At 42.4% G+C, this 27,616-nt stretch overlaps 1 protein-coding gene across 1 annotated transcript in view; it reads right to left on the bottom strand.

Annotated features, from left to right (window-relative positions):
* Positions 1-27,616, bottom strand: part of SHB (SH2 domain containing adaptor protein B) — a 608,722-nt gene that overhangs the window by 230,763 nt on the left and 350,343 nt on the right. The window contains exon 3 of the mRNA XM_069630369.1: positions 10,566-10,778. Within this exon, the coding sequence (XP_069486470.1) occupies positions 10,566-10,778 (213 nt within the window). The remainder of the gene's footprint in view (positions 1-10,565; positions 10,779-27,616) is intronic.

Here is a 27,616-nt window from a genome sequence, read left to right on the forward strand (position 1 = left end):
AAGAGCATAGAGGATGGCAAGTTTTAATTTATTTAGAGCATTTAAAACCTTAAAAATTAACCAGAAATTGTCTTTTTACTGGTCATTTTACAGAATATATTTGCCATTGCCAAATTTTGTTATAGGGGTTGGTAGATTAGAAGTCAAAGCAATGTTCCATAATTGGGAGACTAGACATGCAAGTCCCTTAGAAGTCCTTTTTATCCTAGTCCTAAATTAATTCTGTTTAGGGGTCCAATGTTCTAAGGCAATTCGAATTATGAAACCGCTAAGCTATTTGTGAGCCACATACCTTGTAAGTTAGGATGTATAACTGGTACGCACTATCGAGCTCTCTTGCGCCCTAGTCTTACAGACATCTTCGTTGAAAGATTTACTAAAATATGGTTATCAAAGAAGTCTTCATGCACTTAACACTTGAGTCTTCATGTCCCGAGAGCTGCAGTGCATAGATTAAACCCCCCCCCCCCACCTTTTTAATTATTTATTAGCTGGGTCTTAATTACATTTGAACTCCTTTTAGTTATTGTACTACTAAAGTTTTTTAAAATGTTAATGTGGGTACTGGGAGTTATTAATGTCGTTATTTTGTAACCTGTGATGTATATTTTCAGTTTTATGGCCATCTATGAGGATGATGAAAAATTCAGATCATAACACTCCATTGTGAAAATAAATGCGAGAAAGGTTGCTAAGCATAGAACTGAACTTAGTTTGCACTACGGAAAGGGATTACAAAGCTAACTGCGCACTTGTGAAAGCAAAGCCCGTCGTTTCATAAACCAACATGTGTGTACGTTTTCCAATGAAACGTCACACTGCACGATCGTGCGATTCCACGAAGGGCTATCTTCAGAAATGCATGTAGAAATATACTGCGATTACACAATGATGTATACACACATTTTAAAATAGGGAATGCATTACTGTTTAAATGTATACATCTTCTTTCTGTGCATTTATTTCACTTTTGAGGGAAAGTTTAAAAATCAAATTAGATTTTTTAGGCTCGAATTACTTTTCATGCTGATAATTGTAGGCTTCCAACTGGATGACGGAAAACAAGCTAAACTCGTACTGTTTTTAGTCAATGTTACGTTTTCGATGTATATATGATCAGGTCGGTTCATTATATGATCTGTACATGTTTCATGTCATCTGTATAAAACGTATTTGCTTTCCGTTTCTTTTTTACATTTCCAGCAACCGTCAAATCAAGCGTTCCTCTTTGGGTTCACTCCCCCTTAGATTGCTTCGCAAGTCTGTTCTCCGTCCTGGGTTTCATTCTGAGGCTATGCAAACAAGCGCTGAATGGTTTGCTACAGCTGAACAAAACTGCGTGAGCCGCGATGATGCCTTTAGGATGGAACAAGCAATCAATATGACTTGCATGCACGGTTCAGTCTTGACAATGTCACGTAAATATACACCATGCCCCCAAAAGATGTGCACGGTCAGGTAACAGTCCATTAGGTGTCGGAATCGGCTTTCTTGCGAATAGATGGATGGGCAAACTTATTTATTTATACATTTGTAACGTGCTCATAACCCATGGGCATCTAGGCGCTGATTATTACTCTTCAGCCTCATAGGCACGGTACAGCATGAGAATTCCTAAATCCCCAGGTAGAATGAACCTGTGTCTAGCTGGACACTACACACGAAGGCCAACACATGGAAGCAACCATAAGTAGCAGCGATAAGTGAAGAGGGCGTGCATTTGGCTGGGGAAACTGCTTATCAAACATCTGGGCATCCTCATTACCTTGGCCGAGAACTACACAAAAGGCGAGCTGACGCAATGCTAAGTGGACTTGCAGCAGATGTGAACTGCCAGCATGCAATGGCCTTACTGATCGCACCATAGATTTCATATGTTAGACATTTATTTGTTCACTCAATTTGTTTGGCGATCAGAAAGAGCAACACACATGCTCACTGTACATTGGACCTTTGGGAGAAACAGTCATGGTGCGACCGATGGAGGGGATTATGGCATCGCTAGTTGACGTTGGCATCAGTGAATGTTGGTGGCAGCTGGAAAACGATAGCCTTTGCCTTGATATTTGCATGCAATCCATCTCTCGTAAAATAACTTCGTACAGTTTGTGTAGTCGTTGGGGACGCAGATCCATCCATCCATCCATCCATCCATCCGTAGGTGACACTTTCTGCCAATTCATGCAATTATTGCACTAGTTATAAGAAGTTTGAATACCTAGGTCACACTCGGCAAGTAAACACTAGAATACATCTCCAAAACCAGTGTCCTACTATTTCATGTCAATGTTGAAAACACAAACGCTGCTCCTCATTGTATGGGGACCCCATGAGCAATCGCAATGACAACTCTGATTGCTCAGCTGCACATTCCAGGCTCTCTTCGGAGACATGAACGCGTCCCAAAGCTCCCCTGCCTTTCCCGTGATAGAATGTGCCGACCCTGCTATTCATCACTGCAAGCAAACAGATGCCTCCATGGAGAAAGGGCGTGAGCCACCCGCTCCCGACTGAATGGAGAGGCAGTGCGGTGAACGGGTGATTAAACACGTTACACTTCCGCTCTCATTTAGTTGGTGACACGGTTTCACTTTAGCAGCTGTGCAACAGAAAATGACATCCCTCAGGGTTCACTGGCACTTCATCAAACACACGTTCCTGACCTTTTCTGGCACCATGGGGCATTCAAACAGGTGTTTGGCAAAACAACCTGCTTCACATTCCAGAATACAAAACAACCTGCACATTTCAACGCGTCTCGTGTCGCGCGCACTCCCTTGACCCGAAACTCGGAGTTGTCAACAAAGAAGGCTTATTTGTGGTTTCTGCAAAATGCCACTAGTACTCTCGCGGGTTCGCTGCATGAATCAATCCTGTCTGAGCGTTGTCACTGCGGCTGAACGTGCGGTGGGTGAGGGCATACGTCCAGTACCAAGTGCGCATTTCATCCTGCTCTGCGGACTCACAGCAAGGGTGCAAGCTATCAACCACCATGCATGGCAAACGAAGAAAAGACATTATGTACAAACGTGTGTTCTTGCTTCAGAAAAAAAGAACTGTCGTACACTGTTAATCAGTCATTACAGTGACACGTGGTGTGGTTTTTTTTAATTCAAGATTCAAATGTACTCATTTGAACAGCGTTAACCTGTTTTGACATCTCCATTCACGCTCTGATGGAAGGCGTTCAGGATTTTCAATCTTTTTGCAGGTGGAGCACCGTCTGCCAGCATAAAATGTTCATGTTCCAGCAAAAGGCAGGCAGATTCCCTTACAAATTATTGTTAACGCTGCCTGCGCCATGCACACATGGAAAGCAGTGTTTATTCTATTTGCATCACGGAGTGCAAAACAGGTGTACGTGCAAACAAAGCAGTCCCCTCCAGGCAGTTTACATTACAGAGCAAAATGGGATCCAAACTGTCTAACGTAAAAACACTTCAACTCAAATACGCCTGCCGACTTCTAGAGATGGAAGACACGTTGTGGTATATGGATGTTGTACTCTTGCAAGCAGCTACAGGTGGAACAGTAGTGCAAAACACTACACCAGCATAAAGCAAACCTTGTGGTTACACCAAATCCAGCACACATTTCCCCTCGTGGTGCCGAGGGGAACGTGTGCAACAGGCACACGTTATTCAGGAACACGGCGCAGGAGTAAAAGCAATTAACAATGAGCAGGGCAAGTTGGCATTACGTCCACAATCTTCCCCAGAGTGTGCTTTAACTACCCTAAATAATGCCAACATGCTATTATGTGCCCAGAGCAAAGCTTATTTTTTGGTCCATTGTTTCTCAACGTGTGTCCCGGAGTGTACAAGAATATCAAAAAACAAGACTTTTGTTTTCCACTTCAAATGAACTTGTGCGTGGTGCTGACCAGGCCCCTGATGGGTGGCCGAGCGCAAAATGCAGCTCTGGTGGCGGAGGGAATAATTGAGCCAGAGAAAAGAGCCATGTGGAGATACCTTGGAGAAACCACAGGAATAGAGTAGAGTACCCTGAGGATGCTTTTTATGTGATAAGCACCCCACATTTCATCAGTAAATAAGATTGACAGAATGAGGATCCTGCCAGTAAAAAGGAGGCGACAGGAGAGTCCCACACTGAGGGATGGACGTCCAAACGCTGCAACTGAAAATATGGCAGATCATAAAAGGGGGATCGTTTCCACATTACTAGGGAAGTACCATCAGAACCTGATAAAGAGGGAGGCCAAGGCAGAAGGCATGCTAGCGGGAATCAAGCATCACAAGGGGAACAGATGTCACAGCAAGAGACACCAGGAGTGGAGGCAAGAGGATACACAACACTAATTGATAGCAACAAAAAGCTGGAGTGACATCTAGATAAGGTAGTGGTCAAAAAGGGTGGAGTGGGAAACAAAAGTGTCCCGATATTGTACAGTGAATGAGTGAGTAGTATGAATACCTAACCCCTACAAGAGTGGCTGGGAATGGGTTAATTATAATAGTAAAACAGAGGGGGGGGGTCTGGGAAACTCTCTACAAGCACGAACACAGCCCATTGACTTGTTCTTGGGTGGATGGCCCCTGGGAGAGTCTCAACCAAGTCTTTAGCTCACTGTTCTTTTCACAGAGAAGAAAATTTCCCCGCAGATCAGTCTTTGTCCTGCCCAGGGGCAGTCCAGCACCGAAATGCTAGGCAATTCTCCTCTGAACAAGAGTGCCACAGCAACCCCATACACATGTTTCAGCCTTGTTGGGCATCATCAGTGAGGTGAAGCTGTACCTCTATTGGGCTGTGTTCGTGCTGGTAGAGAGATTCCCAGACCCCTCCCTCCCCTTTGTTTTGCGTAATTAACTTTGGGTTTCCCCCCAAGTTAACAGGGCGAACCAGACGTGGACCCCTTGCTCACTGTTCTTAGAGAGGCAACAGTTTCACCTCACTGATGATGCCCAACAAGGCTGAAACACGTGTATGGGGTTACTGATGGTACTCTTGTTCAGAGGAGAATTGCCTAGCATTTCGGCGCTGGACTGCCCCTGGGCAGGACAAAGGCTGATATGCGGGGAAATTTCTTCTCTGTGAAAGGGACAGTGAGCTAAAGACTTGGTAGAGTCTCTCCGAGGGGTTATTCACCCAAGAACAGGTCATTGGGCTGTGTTCGTGCTGGTAGAGAGTTTCCCAGACCCCCCTTTGTTAATTATAATAGTAATTGTTATTTTTAATACAAACAAGTGGTTTCTAAGCACAGGATCGGGAATCGAACCCGTGTTGCGCTGTGTTGTCTTGCTTCCAAGACAAACGCATTGCCCCTGAGCTGTCCTTCCTCCCCTGAAGAGCTGTGCCAACCACCCATCAATAGGAAATTCGTGCTGCTACCTTACAGAAACAACCATATACAAACAGCGCATATAACAAGCATAGGTGCTCCAGGTTTAATGTACACTCATTGCGCGAGCCGGGTTTGTACTTTACCAAATCTGCATGAACCATTCGATCTAAAAATACTACCACCAAAGGTTCGAACACCTAAAGTTCGATCCGTTGGTGGTAGCATTGTAAAAAAAGAAAAACGGGGGCTGCAGGGGTGTCCCCCGCATCGCTCCACTCACTATACTTTACAAAAGGACCCTGCGGCACCGGTTCCCCATCACGGAAGTGAAAGGGAACTGGCGCCGCAGGGACCCAGCGTGAAGAAGAAGGTAAGTCGGGTTTGTTTATGTTGGGGGTGTAGGGGTGGGTGTGTTGAGTGTGTGGGTGGGGGCTGTGTCATGGGTGTGTTGAGGGTGTGAGTGTGGGTATGTACGTGTGTTCGCATGAGAAAGGTGCAAACTTTTGGTAGTTCACAACTTTCTCATGCAAACTTTCTGGCCGTGGCAAAATCAGCCGCAGTCGGATCACGTAGATCTGCGCGAGCCCACCTGGAGCTGCTGTTCTGCTCATCATATCATTTTTTTAAAATCAAATCTAGCAGCTTCAACTTAAAAGTACCACTGCAGAATACAAGAAGTAGAAAAGAAAGCATGAACAAATTAAACTAATTACAAAAAAAGGCATAGATGTGAAAATGTTCTTGAGATTTACTCGTTAACAATGTCTTTGTGTTTGATGGAACATTATGTACAGACGAAAGGGGTGCGTATGGGACCAAGTATGTGCCATCTCTTGCTAATTTATTCATGGCTCATTTTGAGGAGACTCATGCTCTCAGTAACAGTGGTTTATCTGAGAACATGATTACATGCAAGCGATATATAGATGATATTTTCATCACATGGTATGGGTCTTCGGAACACTTTGATAGACTCATTTCCTACACCAATGACAATACTTTTGGGATTACCCTGACAGGCCATTGTGATGTAACAGGTATAGATTTCCTTCATCTCCACATTGCCATAGTAGATGGCAAGATTGAGCCCAGGACCTTTCGGAACCTACCCAGGTGAATTCCACGTTACATGCTCGAAGTTGCCATCGTAAATCCATAATCAACAAAATACCAGGTGGGGAATTTTTTAGAGCACGGCGCAACTGTAGCAATGAGGCCGACTTTACCACTGAATGTGATCTATCAAAAAGTTTCGTTTGAGAGGATACGATAAGGATATCATTGAAAAAACATCTCTAAAATACAAAACAGTTGACAGAGCAACAACGTTACATCCTGTTGCCAAAAAAATACAACCAACAAGGAGCATAGACATAACTACCACATTTACCGAGATGCACACCTCCTATATAAATCAGTCTATAAACACTGGAAACTTTTACTTTTGGACAAAGATTTACAACCGTTTTTGGCAGATAAACCCAAGTTTGTGTTCACCAAAGCACAAACCATTAAGAACAAATTGAGCCCGTCTTTTTTGGATAGAGGTCGCATGAGGCAACCCAAGGGTAGCGATTGGTTAAAAACTGCCAAGGATTTTATAAATGCGGCACATGCAACTTGTGCAGATATGCACATGTGGATAGTGTAGAATACACTAACCTGAATGGGACAAAAGTGACGATTAGGGATTTTTTAAATTGCCGGTCTACCTTTGTCGTTTATGCTCAGATTTGTGTTTGCAGTAAACTATGTGGGTAGCATGATTAGACAGCTAAGTGTTAGAATTGGAGAACATTTGGCTAGCCTAAATAGCCAGGATCAGAGGGTCCCACTTGCTGTACATTGGCAAGAAAACCACCAATTTGCAGACAAGACCGATCTACAATTCGATGGTCTGATGAAAACGAAAAGGGGAAAGAGGAGTGGACCTAAAATCAAATTGAGGCAAATGGAATCTAAATGCATATATTATTTACGTTGTACAAAAGAAGGTCTGAACACACCATGAAATTAATGTTTTTTTATAATCCTCAATTGACAGTCATGTATGGTATGATGAACTTCCACGTAGTCAGGCATCTGTGTAAACAGATCTGTTTAATGTGTTTTTATGTCCTTTTAAGGATGATCACATATACCAAGATTGCCTAATGCGAGATGCAGGGTTTAATTTTGGGATGTTCATATAGGCTTACCCGGTCAAGGTGTTTAATATCTCACACCTTTCAGCATATCTATTTGTGCGAGGAATGTGGGCTTAGTGGGAGGGATGGATACATCACCCTTTGTTTTCATGGCCATAGTTTTCATAGATTTTATGTCCATAGCACATTTTGCGAATGGGCTCCCAATCCTATCCACTACCATCCATTATACAATTCAATTTGAACCTAATAGACATGGATTGGGACGTTTTGCTACACCTAATTGGGTATATGAAGGTTTGTGCTATAGACACACGTATCAAGGAGATATACATAATGGTATTTCCTTATTGGCCAATAAAGAATACCATTTAGGGCTCATCATGCATTAACAATGCTTGATGCATAACCACAGGACTCTTCCGTCTCCTTTATAAATATCAACTAATAATACATTAGGAGAGCACGTGGAAATGTAGCCGTGGACAATATGCATGTGGTGTCATGTGCGTGGCGCGTTTGATGTCACGCGCATGACGTCACACGCTCAGGCGCATGTAAACATAATTAAATATGGCAGCGGCGTGGTATTCCAATGCCCGCAGCACCCGGAATTCCAACCCGCTGATTTTGGAGCACATGAAATATTTTGAAGGTAAAAGATAATGCTGCAATTTAGGCCCGTTTAATCCACTGGCAATACATTTTCTGTGTTTAAGGATCGGGTCCAGTTAAAATAAACATTCATGGTATTTCTCACACACTTTTAGGTACCATTGACAAGAGAGTTGCCGTTTTTTGGGATTGAACCCTACACTGCAAGGAAGTTGCACAGATAATTTCAGAGATTCCCATCGATTTAACCAGAGTGCCATAATCTGGTAAAACAGACAATTAACAGGTAATGTCCAGCCCATTACGGGCTTTACAGTACAAGAGAATCACACATGCATATGTTTATTTCTTTATGTGCTTAGGGCATACATAATTAGTATCCAAGATAAAGGATGAGTTTGGTTATTCAATTCACACATTTGCACTATCTTGGGCTAAAGGTCACAACATGGTGAGCGGTCAATAGGCATACATATGGATCCTTCCATCACTAGTGAAGTCACAAGGTTATTCCTATGAAAACAGACGTTAATACCTACATTTCGATACTTAACATATGCCACACGTGAATCCTAAATTACCTATATCTACTCCACTTCACAGAGGGAATTGCTATAATGGCCATGATACAATGGTGCAATACATACCCACTCCCAGAACGTAATTTGACACCAATATGATTTATTGCTCTTGTCTGGTTTTACCGCTTCTGCATACCCCTTCATATGTGACATGATTTTGGGTATGCAACCTTTTTGCTTTACTTTTGCTTTGTGTTGATTGTGCATTTTCTTCGATTTACCTTTTCACTCTATAGGTTGACAACATTGATCATGATTTATGGTTACTGTATCAGTCTTGATGTTGACTTAGGTCGAAACACGTGTCAGATGATCCTTTGAGAGTAAACCATTAACAGATGAAGATCTGTCAAAACTTTTCAGTCACTTTAACATTAACTCTGATAAATAACTATTACCGAGGCAAAGCATGAATCACCAGTACCAATTGTTCCTCTTGTTTCACTTTTTGAGGTCTTTATGGGCAGACCTCATAGAATTGGCTACACAGCTTGCTGTTTCATTGACACAAAGTGGTCATAGCGCACTCTCGAGTGGTTGGACCCAGTGCACTTAGTCCGTGTTTTTCCTTAATTGAATGAGTGCTCAGTACGTGCTCTGTTCTACTACGCTTGCCTTCAGTAATTCTGGTAAACAGGGACATACCCAGGGCTTTGCTATTCAAGAGAGTTTAACACAGAATTATCAGTGCGAAGGGAACAGGAGGGAGTTCAGTGGAAACACCATTGGCAAACCGACCTAGCGTTTACCTTTACGTTGTTGTGTTAAAACTGTGGAGGTGAGAATCTCTTTGCAGTCAACCACATGCTGCTCATTTCCTGCAGTGTGGGAATGGAGTGAAAATGTGGTCACTGGATTTGTACATACTACCATAGCGTTTCATGCAGTGACCACGCCAGAGTACCCCCAACTGACCCTGGACACTGATGTTAAGAATTAGACATCCCCTGGCATACTAAAGTTAATCACTATGCTGAGAGAATGTTATTCAAAATATTTAAAAAACAGTACTCTTAAATAATGGTGAAAAATAGAAAAATATTTGGTCAGAAAACATTGGTATTGCCATTATTTACCAGTTCCAGATTTGAAGACTCTCCTCATGGATCTTTCACATTCTCTACCATGGAGGCAGACGGGCGACACAAGTGCGCACAGACACGCATGTTCACACACAGACACACTTACTTGCATACAGCCGAAGTAGTCGAAACATGAATTTACTCAAATCAAAGTTATTAGGAGGACAATCCCCATCACCCATTCAGGATGCTCACTGCACTCTTCACAGATGAGAAATCTATCAGTCTGGTCCCACCCACAAGTGAAGCCCAGCAACGAAATGATAGGCAATTCTCCCATTACAAAACATAGTAGCCATGTCTAGTTGTCAAATTGGTCCCTAGCTTTCTGGATATTAGATAAAAGGGCAGTCAAATACTCTTTCCTGCATCCTTTCAGTTTGTGAACAGACATATGCAAGAACAAACAAGTGTAACTATATACAGAGTTGCGAATGGAACCCTGAATTCACCCCCCGCCCCCTGTTATCCCTTCCATCATTCACTGAGCCCACACATTAACTGCAGAAGTGGGTGGATCCTACAACGATTCTTTATAGGAATTCAGGACAAACAAACATAACTGCACTTAGTACTTAAGGGGTTAAACCTGTTCAATGATGTTTCCCCACAAGCTATTTTCACCAACGCCCTGTTCCATGGGCCCAATTTCGGCGATGTGGGGGAACTTATTCCCTTGGTGCGCTCATTTCCTCGCTGCTACCAATGCGGGGCAGCAGCCCCCCCAATCTCCTCATTCCTTCCGTTAAACCACTGTATTAAACATTTGTTTGATTACTATAGTTTTTGAAAGGTGCAAAGGACCTGGCAGAAATCAACACAGGGAGTAAGACGGTACCTGCAAGTGCGGGAAGAGCTTTGTTCCACTCCCACGGTTGGTCATATTCATCAGCTGGCCTTTCGTCGTCCTGTGGCAACCTGCTTTCTCGCAAACGCTGACTGACCACACTTTCAGAGTCCGAATCCACACCATTGCTTTCTGGTTCGTACGGTGTGTCATACAGCTGAATGACTTTCTTCTGGGATTTTAAGCTATCTTCTTTCTGGATATCTGTAACGGTCAAAAAGAAAACAAGGACATATTTGGATTTCTATTTTCAAAGCACAGCATTGCAATTGTTAATAGTTTGTATAATTTGCTCAATTATTAAATATAGGTGAACTATGATATGGGATTTTTCAGAGAAACTATTTTGCAAATATCACACGATAAAATTAATCATATATAAATATACATATCAGTACTAATATACAAGACTTCTAATTAATAATATAAGCTGAAAATTCCTATGATTTTCATGTTAAGACATTTGGTTGTTTTTCAATTAATCACTTCATTCTAGTTAGAATAAATTATTCCAAAAATTATCACCCATTCGCCATTTGTTTACATATCATTTTCCAATACAGGACTCAAACAAACGCTGTACCACAGTCCAAACATTGTATAATACGATAATCAAAACTTCAGAGGAAGAATTAAGACACATGTTCCAGAAGTGTGTATATTAGTACTGATATGTATATTTATATATGATGAAAATACAACAAAAAAATATCACTTATCCTCAGCTGCACTACGACTTGACAGCTGTTTTGCACTTTACTCCTACGCCAGCATTTCCCACATATTGCTGCATCACAGAAAAGTGTGCATCACTCACACTTAGTTCACAGCTTGAAAATGAGCGAGGAGTACAAACGCTCACCGTCTTGAATAGAAAAAAAATGTTTCCCTACAAGCTGCAAGTGAATGGATTAATGCCCAGATTACTTACCAGTAATCTTCATCACTCAAGTCCAGCTCTTCCTCGTGAAAAGCCTTAATTATGTGAGGCGTCAGCTCCCGAGACAGACTGCCAACTACACATAGAAGAAAGACTATAGAGACCTAACCAAAGTCTATTTATTCCTTATGACCTGGCCTTGTAACCTTCCAATCTTACGGGCCCAACCCCTGTACACAGCCACGTAAAAGGGTCCGAGCTAGAAGGGAGCAGTTGGGGCATTATCTCCTTATCTGTCTACCTTGTCACAGTCTTTACTTAAGTGAGGATATTCTAAGCCGTAACACAGGTAAGATCAGATCATTAAACCCCCCCTTGGCAGGACCTTACCAGAATTTGTAAAATGAGAATTGGTAAACCATATGGCAGGGCAGAATACCACCCAAAGGAGACTGAAAAATCCAGGTTCTCCGGGTATAGAATTATGTGGAGAGGTTTGCGCGGACCCCCAAAAACCGAACAAAGCAAACATTGGGAACCTACTCTGAAGCACCTAGCATACCAATGTAGCGTATTGACTCAATACAAACAAAGGAGAGCAGGAGAATTGAAAACGGAGTAAAAACCCAAATGAAGTCTTCAGGAGGCCACAAATGATTCAAAGAGGTGAACAGTGAGACGCTTCCCAAAACAGAAATAACCCGGAAGTGCACTGAAGTAGAATTATATGCATTCGCTAACAGTGTCCAATAGGCCACTTCTGAGAGGATCCAGAACATGCACCCACCTCATTGAGGTGGAAACTTAAGTCAATTTTCAGGCGTACGTTAGTGATCGTGCCTAAAAGAAAACAACCCTATATAGTTAAATAGGCATCAGGGTTAGGACTAGACTTGGGTCCATTATTACTGGCATGGTGGTCCTCCTTTTGGTCAGTCAGTCAGATTTCTAATGAAGGAAACTGCATCTTCTATACTGGATCGAAGGGGTGTGGGCAAGCTCTAGTACAATTTCCAGAGAGTATTCCTTATATGTGAAAAGATCCAATATCTTTCAGTGATACTTCTGGAGGAACGAAATCCTAAAAATACTCGTCAGTAAGCGGATATGGAGAACCATAGATTTTGAACTCTAATGGAATTGTAAAGACAGGAGGAGACAAGTCACCTTAAAAGAAACAGTCACACACCAATGACTTCTGCTATCATAAGCCAGCCAAGGTGCATATAATGCTTTCATCAAATAGCATTATCTAGAACATGCTTATAGCAAATTGTAAATCCTATTAGAGACCTTAGTGACCTACGAAGGACGAATAGCCAGCCTATTGCCCATACTTGAGCCCAAGACATACAGAACTAACCAAATCACAGCAGAGAGGCCCCACTTGCCAAGATACCCTAGAGGATATCAGGAGGCAGTACAGAATACTGGAACACAAGATTACCCCATGTTTGGAGAGGAGGCCAACCAAGCTTTAGGTTAATAAGGAGGTGGGAGCTTCATAGACACAGCCAAGCTCTGTCCTCATGTAAATACGTACCAAGGAAGAAATGGACTGGAAGAATAAGGGCAACAGGCCAACCTGGGGAATGGTCAGAGGTCCTTTAAGGCTTTGTTTATTGAACCACCTTGAACCTGTGGGTCTGAACGTAGGCCTAGATCAGCCTCTGGTTAAGAGCTTACCACAAATGATGGAGCTGAACCAATCTAGAAATGCTGTATCTATGGATAGTGCTAACCTTACAGACTGCGCTCCTTCATGCATATACCACAACAGTGTTGTATTAATTAATAGGGCTTAAGAATTGAGAGTGTGAGTAAATAAATATGAGAGACGCCTTGTAAGTGTATAAAGTAAGGTTCCTGTATTTTTAAATTCAGCATTGGACAGAAGTATTATTTGCATACATTATTGTCCAAATAGAAAAGAAAAGATCCATCCTTTGACAAACAATTAGTCATACATGTAGAGACTTTTGTCAAACTTGGTTATTTGCACATATACTAAATATACATTTAGAAAAGAAACTTGGTCACGGCAACACGTGTTACAACCTATCTAGGCCGTCTTCAGGGCGTGAAGCTACTGATAATTGGTGCAATAAACATATTCAGTGGACAATCCTAGTTTGCACAGGAAGTCTGGGAAGGGAACAGACACAGCGAGGAGGGGCGGGGAAAAATTGCAGGAGAAAAATGTATTTGGGTAAAGGGAAACAAGAGAAAATAGAAAATTAATATTAGTGGGAAGGTAAACTGAATCATATACATTTACATTTCAATCATTAACTGTGATATTAAAAAAATGATATAGCTCTGATTATCCCACTGGAAATCTAGTAGGCGTATTTAGATACAAAGTTAGCTAACAGTTTCCAACATTTTTATATCTACTATCCAAATATTGATAAGAAAACAAAGAAAATAATTAGCCTGTATCCAGCAAGAACTACGCGAACAAGTTGCTGTAACTATAAGGTCCTAGGGTTCATGCTTAATGCGCCCGTGTCTCAAAAGATTGAATAATGGTATATTACCTTATGTGTAAATCCTTCTAGCGTCCTTGAAACATATGCTCTCCTCTGATAAAAATGTATAAGGTACATGGGCCGTGTAAAGTAGGTATTTGCTAGTGATCAGTTTCCTAAAGGAACAAGAAAAAGTAAGCCTCAATGATGTCAGGGGTTTTGACCCATGTTCGAGTTATTATGCTGCAACATTTGGGGCTGTGGGCTCAGAAAATCCAAGATGGCTGAAAAAGCCCACATTTGCACCAGAATCCAGGAAAACCACGCAGTTTTTGCGCACACAAAAATGGTCGCCTGACCTACCACCCACCAGTGCAAGCGTGATGGGCCAGGAGTGCCATGAGTGGAATGCGTGCCAAAGGAAAAACAGCAGTGCCTGTTAGCTCAAAAAGCGCTTTGAAATCACCTTTGTTTCTCTGAAATGCAAGCTAAAAATGCCTATTTTAAACATTGCAAGATATTCAAAAATCTCAATGAACACCAGCAGACATTTGGCAGAATGTAGTCTTGTGTGCATACAAAATCTGGAAAGATGAAGAGCCCAAAACAATGTTTATAACAAAACTGGCTGAGCTGTGGATGTCAGCAGCTTAAGTTAAATTGGACTGAAAGCCACTAAAATCTAAATGTTTAAAATAAATGAGTGACCTACTGTTGAGTGTCACATAGTTTGCAACTGTTAAATGTCATAGTTTTGAACTTAGAATCAGCATTCTAGCTGCATGTGTAAACATTTTAAGTTTGATTTTAATGAAGAAAAACTGGGAACAAAAGTGACATTTGGCTGAAGCCTGGCTTGAAGAGAGTGAATTCTGCCCGGCAACTACCCCCGACAGGAGTTGAAACCCACTCAGCCACTCTTCCCAGGCCTGGCTGCATTCTGCTGCCCCCGACAAAAGGAGATGACACCTCCCTGATTGAATCCGGGGAGGAGCACCACTGGCGGTAAACAGAACAATGAGCCTTCCTTGGCTCAGGCAAATGGTAAATTAGGGGGGGTCGTAAATGGCTTCCTCTTGAGAGAAGCTGGGAGGGGCAGTGCCTATGTGAGCAACTTGAGTTGGAGGAAGTGGACAAACCAGAAATTCCACCATGTGCTTTGGGAAACCACACCCCTCTGGGCCAGAGCATAATTTTAAAAAGATGGATAATTCATAGTACAGACTTGTCAACATTATATAGTTAATATCAATATTCTTGTGATTTTTCTGTGCACATTTTAAGAGGTGTTAGGACTCTGTTCCATGTTCTGAGGCAAAATCCCATGAATTATGGAGATTGCAGACACAGTGTTTACGCTAGAAAAATGAAAATTTACTGGAATATGTGTAGAAAGGCGGTGTACATCTGTGTAATTTTTGGTAAAAATCCAATATTGGTAAACCAACTAAAAACGAAAATAAGTTGCCATTTTTGAACTCTGGCTCTTAGAAACAGAGTTGAAACAGAGACCTACCCGAAGTAATATATGATATGTACATGTAATGCCAACCACTTGTGTATTTGGGAAATATCTTTAGTTATGAAAATGATTTTCTAAGGTAAAAGCAAAGGGGAGTGTTCTTACTTTGGAGCCATAAACAAGACACCTGATGACATAGGATGACTCACTGCTCCCTTCTCAAATCAGGTCAAAGAGATATCCTTGACCTATCAAATCATGAGTGGGTTGGGCATAGAAAGTTAGCATCCACACCCATTTTCAAAAGACATAAAAAGAGCCACTGGAAGCCAGACAGGGACATTCATTTTCCAACCTTCAACTGAATTCCTGCGCAGCACGCTGACAGAGAACTCCAGAATCCAGAACTCCAGAGATCCATACTGACTCCAGAACAAAACTCCCTTCAGCAGGCCTAAAATCTTTTGCAAACTATTCAACCGCCGGGCTGTGCGATTTGCTGCTTGCTAAGAATCCTGTGTATCCAGAACAGAACCAGTACCCAGAAAGCAGTGTGGTATCTAGAATCCACTTGATCCAGACCAGCAGAACCAGAGACCCAGACCAGACCACTGTGAACAGAACCGGTGCCTGATTGACCGGCCGAGCAGAGAGAACCGCAGCTAAACCTATTGACCAGATCCGTAACGAGGCCATTCCGTTTGTCAAGACGGAATTGTAGTCCACTTGCTAATTTCCAAGAAGAATGTAAGTCCATTGGCAAAAGATTTCAGGCAAGAGGGTACTCTAGATGCCTGATTAGGCAAACAGATTCGATTCAAAAAGTGACCAGACAAACATTATTAGTAACAAAACCTAAAGGAGAAGAAACTGTTTACCCTAACTTTGTAAGCTTCATCACTAAATATTCATGAGACAGTAAATTAATTTACCAAATGTTGAAGAAGCACTGGCATATATTACTGTTGGATACAGACCTCACAAATTATATTTCAGAGTGTCCAAATATTACCTTTACTAAAGCTAACACTTTCAGAAATTTACTATGCCCTTCCTTCCTCAAATCAGAGGCAATTGGACAGGAGCATTGGTTAACATCAAAGACTCAACCAGCAGGATTCTATAAATGTGGAATGTGTAATTTTTGTAAATATACTTTATCATCAACGAAAATATTCAAATGCCATGGAGGTTTGGAAATTAAGATTAAGGACTTTATCAATTGTAGATCCAAGTTTGTTGTACACGGAATACAATGTGTTTGTCGAAAAATATATATTGGCAGTACTATAAGAGAAGTGAGTTTCCGTATACGAGAACACCTAAACAGTTTGAATAGTCAAGACATTAGACTACCTTTGGCTGCTTATTGGCAAGAACATCATCAGATGGACGATGCAAAAGACATCAGATATGTCGGACTTCAGCAGATCCAACCACATCCAAGAAGTGGTGACTGAGAGTTGAGGCTACGCCAACAGGAAGCAAAAATGATTTGCAAACTTCTTTCTGTCACTCTGTCTCAATAAGGAACATGAGCTAAATGTCTTTCTGTAAAATGTATGGATACTGAAGTATGTCTAATTTAGGAACACTGCACTAATTAATGTCCCAAACATCAAGTGAATTGCATTCACAGTAAACATGCAGTAAAATATGTCTGGAATATTCATGCAAGATATGTAGTTAAACATGCCTGTCAAATCACTCAATGGCTTGCACATCAAATAATCTATATGGTAAACAAAAATGTACTTGGGATGACAACAAAAAATATATGTCTAACAAGAAAGCAAGCTTTACTCGGTTTGTTCACTGCATCCAATTTGCCCATACCTAAGTGTATATCTAATAGGGGCCGAGTGACATTATTCAGGCCAACTTCCAAATGAATAATTAATAGATTCGTCTTGCCTGTATCCGGCAAAAACTCATGCAAACATGCCCGTACAATACAATACGAACACCAGCAAACGCTTCCTGTTTAGATATAGTTGCTTAGCAACTGCGATCATGTGATCAAACACATGACCAGCTGTGCCCTCCGCATTGGTAGAGGACGAACACTGTCTCAACTATGGTATCAGAGATACTGTATGTTTAATGTTTGACTAATCACCTATTCACATATTGCCCTAATTTGGCCTTAAGCAAACATTTTATGTATACAAATCTAACCCTATGAATGCGGCTTTAATTTGTTTCCGGGTCACGTGACGTATCACGTTCCCAGAATCATACACCAAGGCACCATAGCAACGGCGAGCTCGCGCCGATGCTGCAGTGACTGCCCGACGGCGCCAGACAACAGTCGCAGTATTACAATTGAGCCGGTAACCTCTCAACGACGATACGCCCGCTATTAACATTAGTGAATGTATTGAATCGGTAAAGCGAACTAAATACGTATATTTTTGCATATGCGTACCCCTTACCTTTTTCAGAATACGGCATGAATATTTGATATTGAATGCTGGTGAACCGTAATTACTTGAAACTGCAATATTGACCTTTCAGGTAACACCCAAAGTTAAATTTAAACACAAGAGGTGATGGGTTATCTTGGTAAAAAACTTTTAACACTCTATATCTCCAGTACTAGAGTGGAATATAGCTCCACAGGCTTCTTATCATTGAGGCTTACTTTTTCTTGTTCCTTTAGAAAACTGATCCCTAGCAAATACCTACTTTACACAGCCCGTGTACCTATACATTTTTATCAGAGGAGAGCATATGTTTCAAGGACGCTAGGAGGATTTACACAAGGTAATATACCATTATTCAATCTTTTGAGACACAGGCACATTAAGCGTGAACCCTAGGACCTTATAGTTACGGCAACTTGTTCGCGTAGTTCTTGCTGGATACAGGCTAATTATTTCCTTTGTTTTCTTATAAATATTTGGATAGTAGATATAAAAACGTTGGAAACTGTTAGCTAACTTTGTATCTAAATACGCCTACTAGATTTCCAGTGGGATAATCAGAGCTATATCAATTTTCTAATATCACAGTTAATGATTGAAATGTAAATGTATATGATTCAGTTTACCTTTCCACTAATATTCATTTTCTATTTTCTCTTGTTTCCCTTTACCCAAATACATTTTTGTCCTGCAATTTTTCCCCGCCCCTCCCCGCTGTATCTGTTCCCTTCCCAGACTTCCTGTGCAAACTAGGATTGTCCACTGAATATGTTTATTGCACCAATTATCAGTAGCTTTACGCCCTGAAGACGGCCTAGATAGGTTGAAACACGTGTTGGTGTGACCAAGTTTCTTTTCTAAATGTATATTTAGTATATGTGCAAACAACCAAGTGTGACAAAAGTTTCTACATGTATGACTGAGTGTTTGTCAAAGGATGGATCTTTTCTTTTTTACTTGGACAATAACGTATGCAAATAATACTTCTGTCCAATGCTGGATTTAAAAATACAGGAACTTTACTTTATACATTCACAAGGTGTCTCTCATATTTATTTACTCACTCTCTCAATTCTTAAACCCTATTAATACGACACTGTTGTGGTACAGCTGCAGACGCCATTATATTGCTAATATTCACACAGGTTTCTGCTACCTTAGTGGTGCGCACCCACAAACCTCTTTGGGCCAAGTTTTCCACAAAACCTAGGAATCTAGAAATGCTGTTTGAACTCTGCTGCCTGGCGATTACAAGAAGAAAAAAAATGTTTGATCTTATAGTGCTGCCAGGAGTTAACGTTCCTCTGGTCACGCTATATGAGAGAAACAAGCACGGGGGAAACCTGCCGGATTACCCCAAGATATGGTGTGGAAGGGACTCACAGGACGAACCCAGTGAATCCTCTCACATGACTGACCATGCAGGCTGAGAGAATAAGTCAATGGAAACAGAAGGTAGATTATGGATAGTCCCCAATATACTTTCTTCAATGTGTAGTTGCCAACCGTAGCTTGTAGAGTCAGTCTTTGGAGCAGACACTGCATGCCCATAAGTACTAACAAGGAGGACAGATGAGAAGTTAATGATCACATGTACAAGTTCACATGTATAGTATTTACAACACAGCCACTCTGGTCAAGCATTATTAACTTCTTGCTCTCTTGCTTCATCCATCAATTGGCCCTTAATTATGTTAAGAAAGTGGAACGAAATACAATATTCTATAACTTGAATAGCTCACTTTGAGAACATTTTGTGGTAAATGTACTTCTAGTTTAGCTCATCACTGGGGACTAGACAACTGCAGAGAGGTAGCAACCATGCTCCCGATAGGATTATTGCTCCTTTCATATAGTTAAATGTTTTATGTTGAACTTATTTCTTTTCATTTTTACAAATATAACCAAAGAGCCACCCTAGCAGTTGGGAACAGTGGGGTGAGTATAGTGCAGTGGTGAATGTCAAGGCATAATCTTTCACAAAGGTCCTTTTTAGTGTAATGCCTTTGTTCCACAAAAGCTGGCTGCTCATCAAGTGGTTGCAACAAGTAGTAAAGGGCATGTGCAGAATGCCCAGAGCTTCAGAGCCCCAATAACGTTTGTTGGCCTAATGGCCTCTACCGTCTCTGGGTGCTCTCTAAGCCAAGGCACATCTGCTGGTCAGTGCTTTCCTTTTTGGCTTTTCATCAGCAGCTGCATTTGCAGAGAAGGGTCCAGTGAGGTGAGGGGAGACATGTTTGTTACCAGTGCTCCAGATAAGGTTTTGAAGTGGGAGTCTTTTACTACTTTTTTCGGAGTAAAATGATTTTTCGGGGAGTTAAACGTCCTATTCCCAATGGTAGCATCAAATGAACGAGTAGAAATAGGTTTCCAAAGTAAAATAGAAATGTGTTGCAATAAATATTTCTTTGCACCAAGTTATTCATGCACATTAAATAGATACATTTGTACCCCTTTAGCTCTGGTACTACCGGTCCAACCCTATCCATGGAGCAGTCTGGGTGCAAGCAGGGGGGACAGGCTCTAAGAGTCCGTCTCCTATTTTTGTTTGGAGTATTAATACTCCCCATTTGTAGTTTTTGGGAGGTTTTGCCTATTTTTAGGGAATACAACTGGCTGATACAACCCTGTGCTGTTTGTTACGAGGTCTTGCTTATTTATATCTACTCAGAACATTGATACTGCTTTCTTAAAGGTGGCCTACGTGTGTGGCCCAAAGTAATGTCTAATGAATGCTGAAGGCCTGCACAGTGTTCTGAACATTGAATAATGAATTCATAATTGATAGTAGGATTCTCCATTGATTGCACGTGGCTATTACTGTGCTAGGTGTATACATGTGCTTATGCGACAGCTGTGCAGTATAGAGGATTTCTAGTTCAGCAAAGATTTTCACCAGAGACCCTTTGTCGAGGATGAGAAAGATTGCAATGGCGTATTACCATTATTGCAGTGCCTGGCAAATGCCTGACCCACTCCGACACAAAAGCCAACATTGTTGGCTTTGCTATTGCATGTTATAATAAAAAGGTACGTTTCTATTTTCTGGACTCACCAGCAGCACCAAGCCTGGTAGATTAAGTGTGCCACCCTTCAGGTTTTTAGAACGGTCTCATTGTAGTCCTCCAATTACCCTCCTCCTTCTAACCAAAGCAAAATTAGACGAAAACTAGCATTTCATTTGACACTCCAATAGGGTCCCCAGCAGCTTCTCCATGGCACAGCGCACATACTGCAAATGGCGGCCCCCCGTTAGCCTGCCGCAGGAGGCAGGCCTTTCTTAGATCTTCCTAGAAACTGGAATCAAACCACCTCTAACCTTCAAAAAACTTCTGAGCCCAAGACCTTAATGTCATTTTATTGAGGAAAGGATTTGGGGATTCAGAGGCTGGGAATGGTCGGCCTGTTCAAAGGAAATTAAGGTGCAGTCAGCGAAGAATAATGAACACAGTCCATTTATATTTTTCTTAAGCTCACTTCTGCTTGGGGAGGGTGTAGTAGTGTAGACAGGCACTTAGCCTTTCGTCACAACTTAAACACCAGCTAAGCTCGCTAACAAGCTCAGCAACAATGGAAATGCATTAACCTGGGGGCTGTTCAGAAGCCTGCACTCTTGAAAGCCTCCCAGACCAGCCAATAGCAAGCAGACAAAGAACACCTGCGATGCGGGCACAAAGTGGCACATATGTAGCCTCTCCCCCAACTGCAAGTACATTTCTATGTGCAGGGGGAAAGTAGAAGGCGGGACTAACCAAGCATGGCCACAGTCCATGCAACAACTGCACCATTTATCAAAACGAACAATTCGAACTAGCAACAATCAAGAGTCGATTCACAGAACATCAGTTGTTACGGTTATGAAACCAATACCTCTTGCAACAAAGGCTCAGACAATATGCTGGGATATATACGCAGGCACTTCATGATTCAAGTAAATGCAACCTATGTTATCAACATCAAAGAAAGGTTACATGTTCTTAAAAATAGACCTCTTGGCAGTGCATTGTATCGTCTAACATTCGCCTCTGGACCAAATACTTTTTGGTCAGTTCCATCTCTAGACATTTTCATTTTACAAACTGTAGAGGGCGTCCTCAAATTAAAGGGGAAATACTTCATAAGCACCTTTACTTCTCCCGACCCCCCAAAATGTGTATTAAGTAATCTTAATGAACACAGGCCATCACGAGCAGAGTACAAATGACAACTTATACAGAACGTGGCGAGTCTATCGAGTCACACATACAAGCCAGGTAAATATCCCACCAATTGAGAGTCATCACGTATTAAGGTAATGTATTAAAAACACAATATCATTTATACTAAACATTTGAAAAACAATGTAAATGTTCTATAAATACAGGGAAGGAAAATACAGAATGGCAAGTACCAAGGACGCAAAAGACAATAAAAGAATACGAAGATCCGGGGCAGTCAGAGGCTCAATCCAAAGCGAGCCAAATAATTTAGCAAAGAATTTTAAAATAATATTGCATTTATCTAACATATTTCTTTAAGATGCCCTTTCTTTCACAGCCAGCACACGTGCATCCATTAACAACTTGGACAGAGAAGAGACTTCCATAATCGTAAAAATCCGTTTTTAACTTCAATACATTAATTGGATCACCATCTTACCCAATAAAGGGAAAGCCCAGAAAATAAGGGAAACAACCGAAAGTGCTTCCCAGAGGGTCTCTTGGAAAGTGCTGCATGTTCACAGATAACAAAGATATGAATATCTGTGCCATTTATGCTTAATGCAGTTCTAACAGAGGTCAGTAGGGTTTATATTGCTTTTGAACTATCAGACAGGCATTAAGAGAGGGTTGCACTCCGCGCTGCTGCCTGCACAGACGTCATTCGATTTATGTTATCAGTTGGATTAGATGAGATTTGAGACCACTGTTGAAAGGGATGTCATATATATATTAATTTAAGTGACGATTTCTTGAAGTATTGGTCACTGGTAAGTATGGCCTTTCTCACCCAGTACTTGCTCCTCCCTGCCCAAAAAACACATACTCCCGGGATCTCTGAGCTAGCTTTATCAAGCCTTACCATGTAAACTTTGTGCTCGAAGGTTCTGCCAACATTTTTTTCCAAAGCAGTCTTCTAAGAGTTAATGAGTTAATCGGAGCTGTAACAGGTGCCAACGGTGTAATAAAAATGACAGAATCAGCCCTGCCTTCAGTGAAGGACACGCACAATGCTTATAAAAGCGACTGGCTGAAGTCCTTTGGTCCTGTACCTCGCTCCTCTCCTGCATACCTCCAACACATGCCCCCATATGGGCTAGCTTTCCTACACACAAACACATAAACCACACATCCGCCACAAGAACAAATTCCTGCAAATAACCCAGACACTGGACGTTGCCCCTCAGGACAATAACCTCAGTACAGACAATCAAAGCCAACATGCACAGATGCCAGTGTCTCATGGTTCTGCAGCCACCAACAGAAGAGCACAACTTATATCCTACCCTTTTCCCCTCTCTAACCTACCCCACCCACTTTCTTACAGAGCCACGTGGTCATCTGGAGACCATGCAAATGGTAGCAGCGTGCAATATAAATCAACATAATAATATGTTTACAAGTATAAGCATTTGCTAGGCACTGCAATTAGATGCCCAGGTATTTGCACCATTTTGCAGCTGCTACCATTGATGACCATTTAATACCACTACGGCAGTGCCTGGCAAATGCAGTTCCCATGCCTACACAAAAAGCCAAAAAACTGTTGGTATGATGGTGGTGGCTTAAACCACTGAAGTTAGAGAGTCATGTTTTTGAAATCTAGGTATCTAAAATAATCCCAGCTTCTAAAGTCTGTTTTCGTGAAAACATCTACAAAAAGGTCAATAAAACAGGCCTTCTATTTATAGCCTTCATATTTTTCCAGGATAGAATAAGCCTTAAAAGGGTGTCCCCTCTGGTAATTAAGGATCTATGCGATTACTGCGACAAACAGGTTTAGGACAGTGTGTCGTTTACCTTTTCTGAAGGAGAACCTTGGAAGAGAAACTTTAAAAGCTGTCTGCGCCAGGTTATCTTCAATATGTAGATTTAAAAAAACAGATCTATGCAACACTGTGCTGCTGAGAATGTTGACATTTTTCTTTAAACCCATTTCGCTGCATATATATGTGGGGGGAGAGCCCCTAACCCCCACATTTATTATCACCCTGACCCACCCCCCTCACATACATAAGCAGCAAAACGTGTCATAAAAAAATGAAATATGATTGTTCTGTGTGCTTCTATCAATTTTTATTGCAGCAACTAGTTTGAGGTCATTTGTATTTCAGGCGATGCTTAGACTGGATTGAAAAAGGACTACGTCCGTTCCAAATGAGCAATCTACAGGGAAGCAGCAGTAATACACAGACTAAGGGGGGGGGGATTAAGCAACACCATGTACAAAAGTAGAACAGCATAAAAACAATTTTTGAGGTGAGACAGCTGGTGGGCATGGAGGGATGGGGAATCCCAACACCTTTTTAAAGAAACTGGATCCGAGGAGTGGCACGTGCTACAATTCCACTGTGTGTATTTCTGGTGGGGACAGGACAGCTGGGCCTAAATTTGTTTTCATAAATCCAACAATAGGGAATATTTTAGACGGGATCAGAATAGCTTCCTGCAAACTCCAAACCAAGTGGCGCAGTGGCAGTTCTCTGCAGTCTTTTCCAGTTACTCCCCCGGAAGAGGTGTTTCAAGGGATCAGTGTCCTTTCACTGCATTCTTTTTCTTTGCAAGAAAAAATCTCACAAAATGCATATCTTTGTGAGGGTTCTGTCCACAGTGAAAGGTTTAGTGCTGAAAGCACACAAAGAGGAGGCCTCCTTGACCAACCCATCCATGCCCACGACCAACCCTTTGTCCTGGCCCATGGACATGTTCATTGTGGTCTTTCCAGCCAGTCCAATTAATGTGGGCTCCTTGCTTTCGCACCACTGCTTACCTACGACACAGTGGTTATGGTCCCTTTCCACTGTAACTCCACCTCCCAATTGCCACGCCACTAGTCTGCATCTTACTGTGAAGGATGCCAAGTTGCCCACCCACCTCCCAGTCTACAGGTTGACACCCCCCTCAGCGACTGCACTCACAGGAATGGAGGAGTACCTTTGCAAAAACAGCTGATCTTGCATTTGTAAACAGACCATATGACACTCCTCAGTGTAGCAGACTCTTATATGGGGAAGCTTATGCTCTCTTCAGTCAATCCTTCAAAGTGGGAGGGATAATCCTCTTAAAATGTAGTTAGGAAGAGGAAACGAATGACTGTCCCCTTAACTTCATTGAAATAAAAGCAGACTAAGTTTGGGGCTGTGTTACTTCAGTTTTAAAATCGAACAAAAGCCAAGTTGTTATACCTTTTATTGGATGAACTGAAAATATTACAGTGAGACGGTAGTTCCATTTGCTTTCGAAGGCACAGAGAATCAACGGATGGTAGCCACACGACAAATGAGCAACAAAGAAAAAGTAGACACTGAACTGGACATGACATTTACATAAAAAGAAAAGGACCAAGAGAGTAATATTTTGAAAGGCTTTATTGATTCGGTCTTTTCAAGGGAACCCAACTGGCCTTCAGTTTATTCCCACTAGATGATTCCAGTCCCAAGATAGAGTTTGCAATAACCACTTTTAACTTTGGTAAATACCACATTTTCTTCTTTGGTCTCAGACTAGTTTGCTACATCGGCGGGGGACCTATGAGTTTTCGCCATCTTTCGTAGTGGGATGGGTGGTCAGAAGGTTCATCCCTACGTCTTGCTCCGGCTCCATGGAGTTGGCTTGTTTAGCCCAATTTGAGACCAAACCTTGCTTGTGAATTTTGTTAAGACGGATTTCTGAACTCTGTCCTGGAGGGGCAGAGGTTCAGAAGACCAGCCTAGTTTCTTGGAACAGGGTAACCTCTGGACAAGCCAGATCAATCAGGGTAGCGATTGCGGCGGTCAAGACTAGGTCTCAAGAGGGGTGAGGGTGACTGAAAGCCCGCAATGAGCACACAAAGCAAGGACACTTACAAATTACTCCAAGCAGGTGTTATATTAAAATTATATACACATTACAAGGCCTTTGTAACATTGACCTTAGCGAGAAATCACAATAAAACTCAAGTAAACCAACACATACCAAACCAATACAATATATATACAAATACAAACGAGTCTAACGAGTTAGACGCACGAAATGTGTAGACCACCTAGATGGGGAGGAAAACAGGCAGTGCAAATAATAATTAGACAGTCCGCCTTCAGAGGCACCTAACTAAAAGGAAGTCCAAGCCCTACGAAGAGTGGAGCCTTGTGCTCAAAAGTACCTGCACACGCTGGTGCCAACGGGCAAAAAGGGGAGTCTCTTCAAAGGAATCAGGCAGTTTAGTTCGGTGAACAAATGAAGATGAACAGAGCTCCGTGACTCAAGCGCAGCCTCCACTGTAGGCAGAAGCAGAGCGCGAGTACGGAAAGGCGTGCTGTTAGACACAGCGGGGAAAAGCGATGGGCTACTGCAGGAGGGCGACCAGTTCCTAGCGATGCTACTCACTGGTCCCCAATGCAGGCAGACTCGGGCTTCTCCACGTCAGTTTTAGTGCTGGCAGGTTAAGATACGAGCAGGGGACGTCTCGGCGTCGTGTAGATTCCGCAGCAGCAGAAGTTGAGGATGTCCCAAACGCAGTGAACCCGCACAGTTTGTTACCACAGCAGGGCAACGGAGCGGCCGTGTGTATTTCAGCCAAATGTACACTACTCACTTCAGACCTGGGAATGCCAAGTGTACGAATCGGGTGAGAGTGACAAGGACTCTTAATACAACACAACCTGACGGCGGTTACAGAGCAAGACTCCTGGGTAGGCTGGTCAGTCTGCTGGATGGCCCCTTCCGAAGGCTTACGTGCAGGAGATGGTGAAGATGCAGAGAATAGTTGTTCCCACTATTCCAAGGGGTCGAAGTACCAGTACAGGCCTTCTAGTTCGATCAGAGGTAGAAAGGGTTTCACAAAGCGACAGCAGTGCAGAGGAGCAGTCCTTCAGCGGGTCACCAGCGATTCCTCGGTTCAGCCTCGTGGTTGCAGGATACTTGGCTCCTGTATTCCTTTGTTCGTGAGAACTCAGGAGATCGACATGGTAGTGGCGTTTCCAGCCCCCTCTTATCCACGGTTCCCTTTGCGCCAAAACAGAGGGGACCCAATGGGAGATCCGCTCATAAAACACTCACACCATATGTGGACCTATCACGGACCACGGGGGTCACAGGCATTCACACCACCCTAGACTCTCTGGCGCCCAGGATGTGTATTGGGACCAGACATCCCAGCCCCCATCCTGGAGGCACACACAAGGCCTGTAGAAGCGGACGAAAGCATCTGTGTTTCGCGGGAAAGAACATGCCCAAATAAGGAAGGCCCCAGGTCGGCTCGACCGGGGGGATGTGAAGGGGGCAAGACGGTCAGCGGACAGGACAAAGAGCCTCGTGGTCTGGCCATTTTGGGAGCCAGGCCACCATTTTGGGCTAAGCGCGAGAAACGCACTTAAAACGCCAAAAAGAGCTCAAAAACACAAGAAACGATTGCTGCCACCAATCCCGTCCGTGATTCACTTGCACCGTTCATTTACAATCCAAAGAGAGTATCTAGGGCCTGTAGAAGACTAGAGACCCAAGAGAGCAGTAACTTGGCTTACAGTGCCCTCTTTAGCCATGTTGCGCGAAAGCTGCAACATGATAAAGAAACTACGGAAAACAACGTTTCCCGGTACTGACTGTCTTAAGGGCATGTCAGTTTCC

Source organism: Ambystoma mexicanum, chromosome 6q (genome assembly GCF_040938575.1).
Source record: "Ambystoma mexicanum isolate Mex_15411 chromosome 6q, UKY_AmexF1_1, whole genome shotgun sequence".
Taxonomy (NCBI): domain Eukaryota; kingdom Metazoa; phylum Chordata; class Amphibia; order Caudata; family Ambystomatidae; genus Ambystoma; species Ambystoma mexicanum.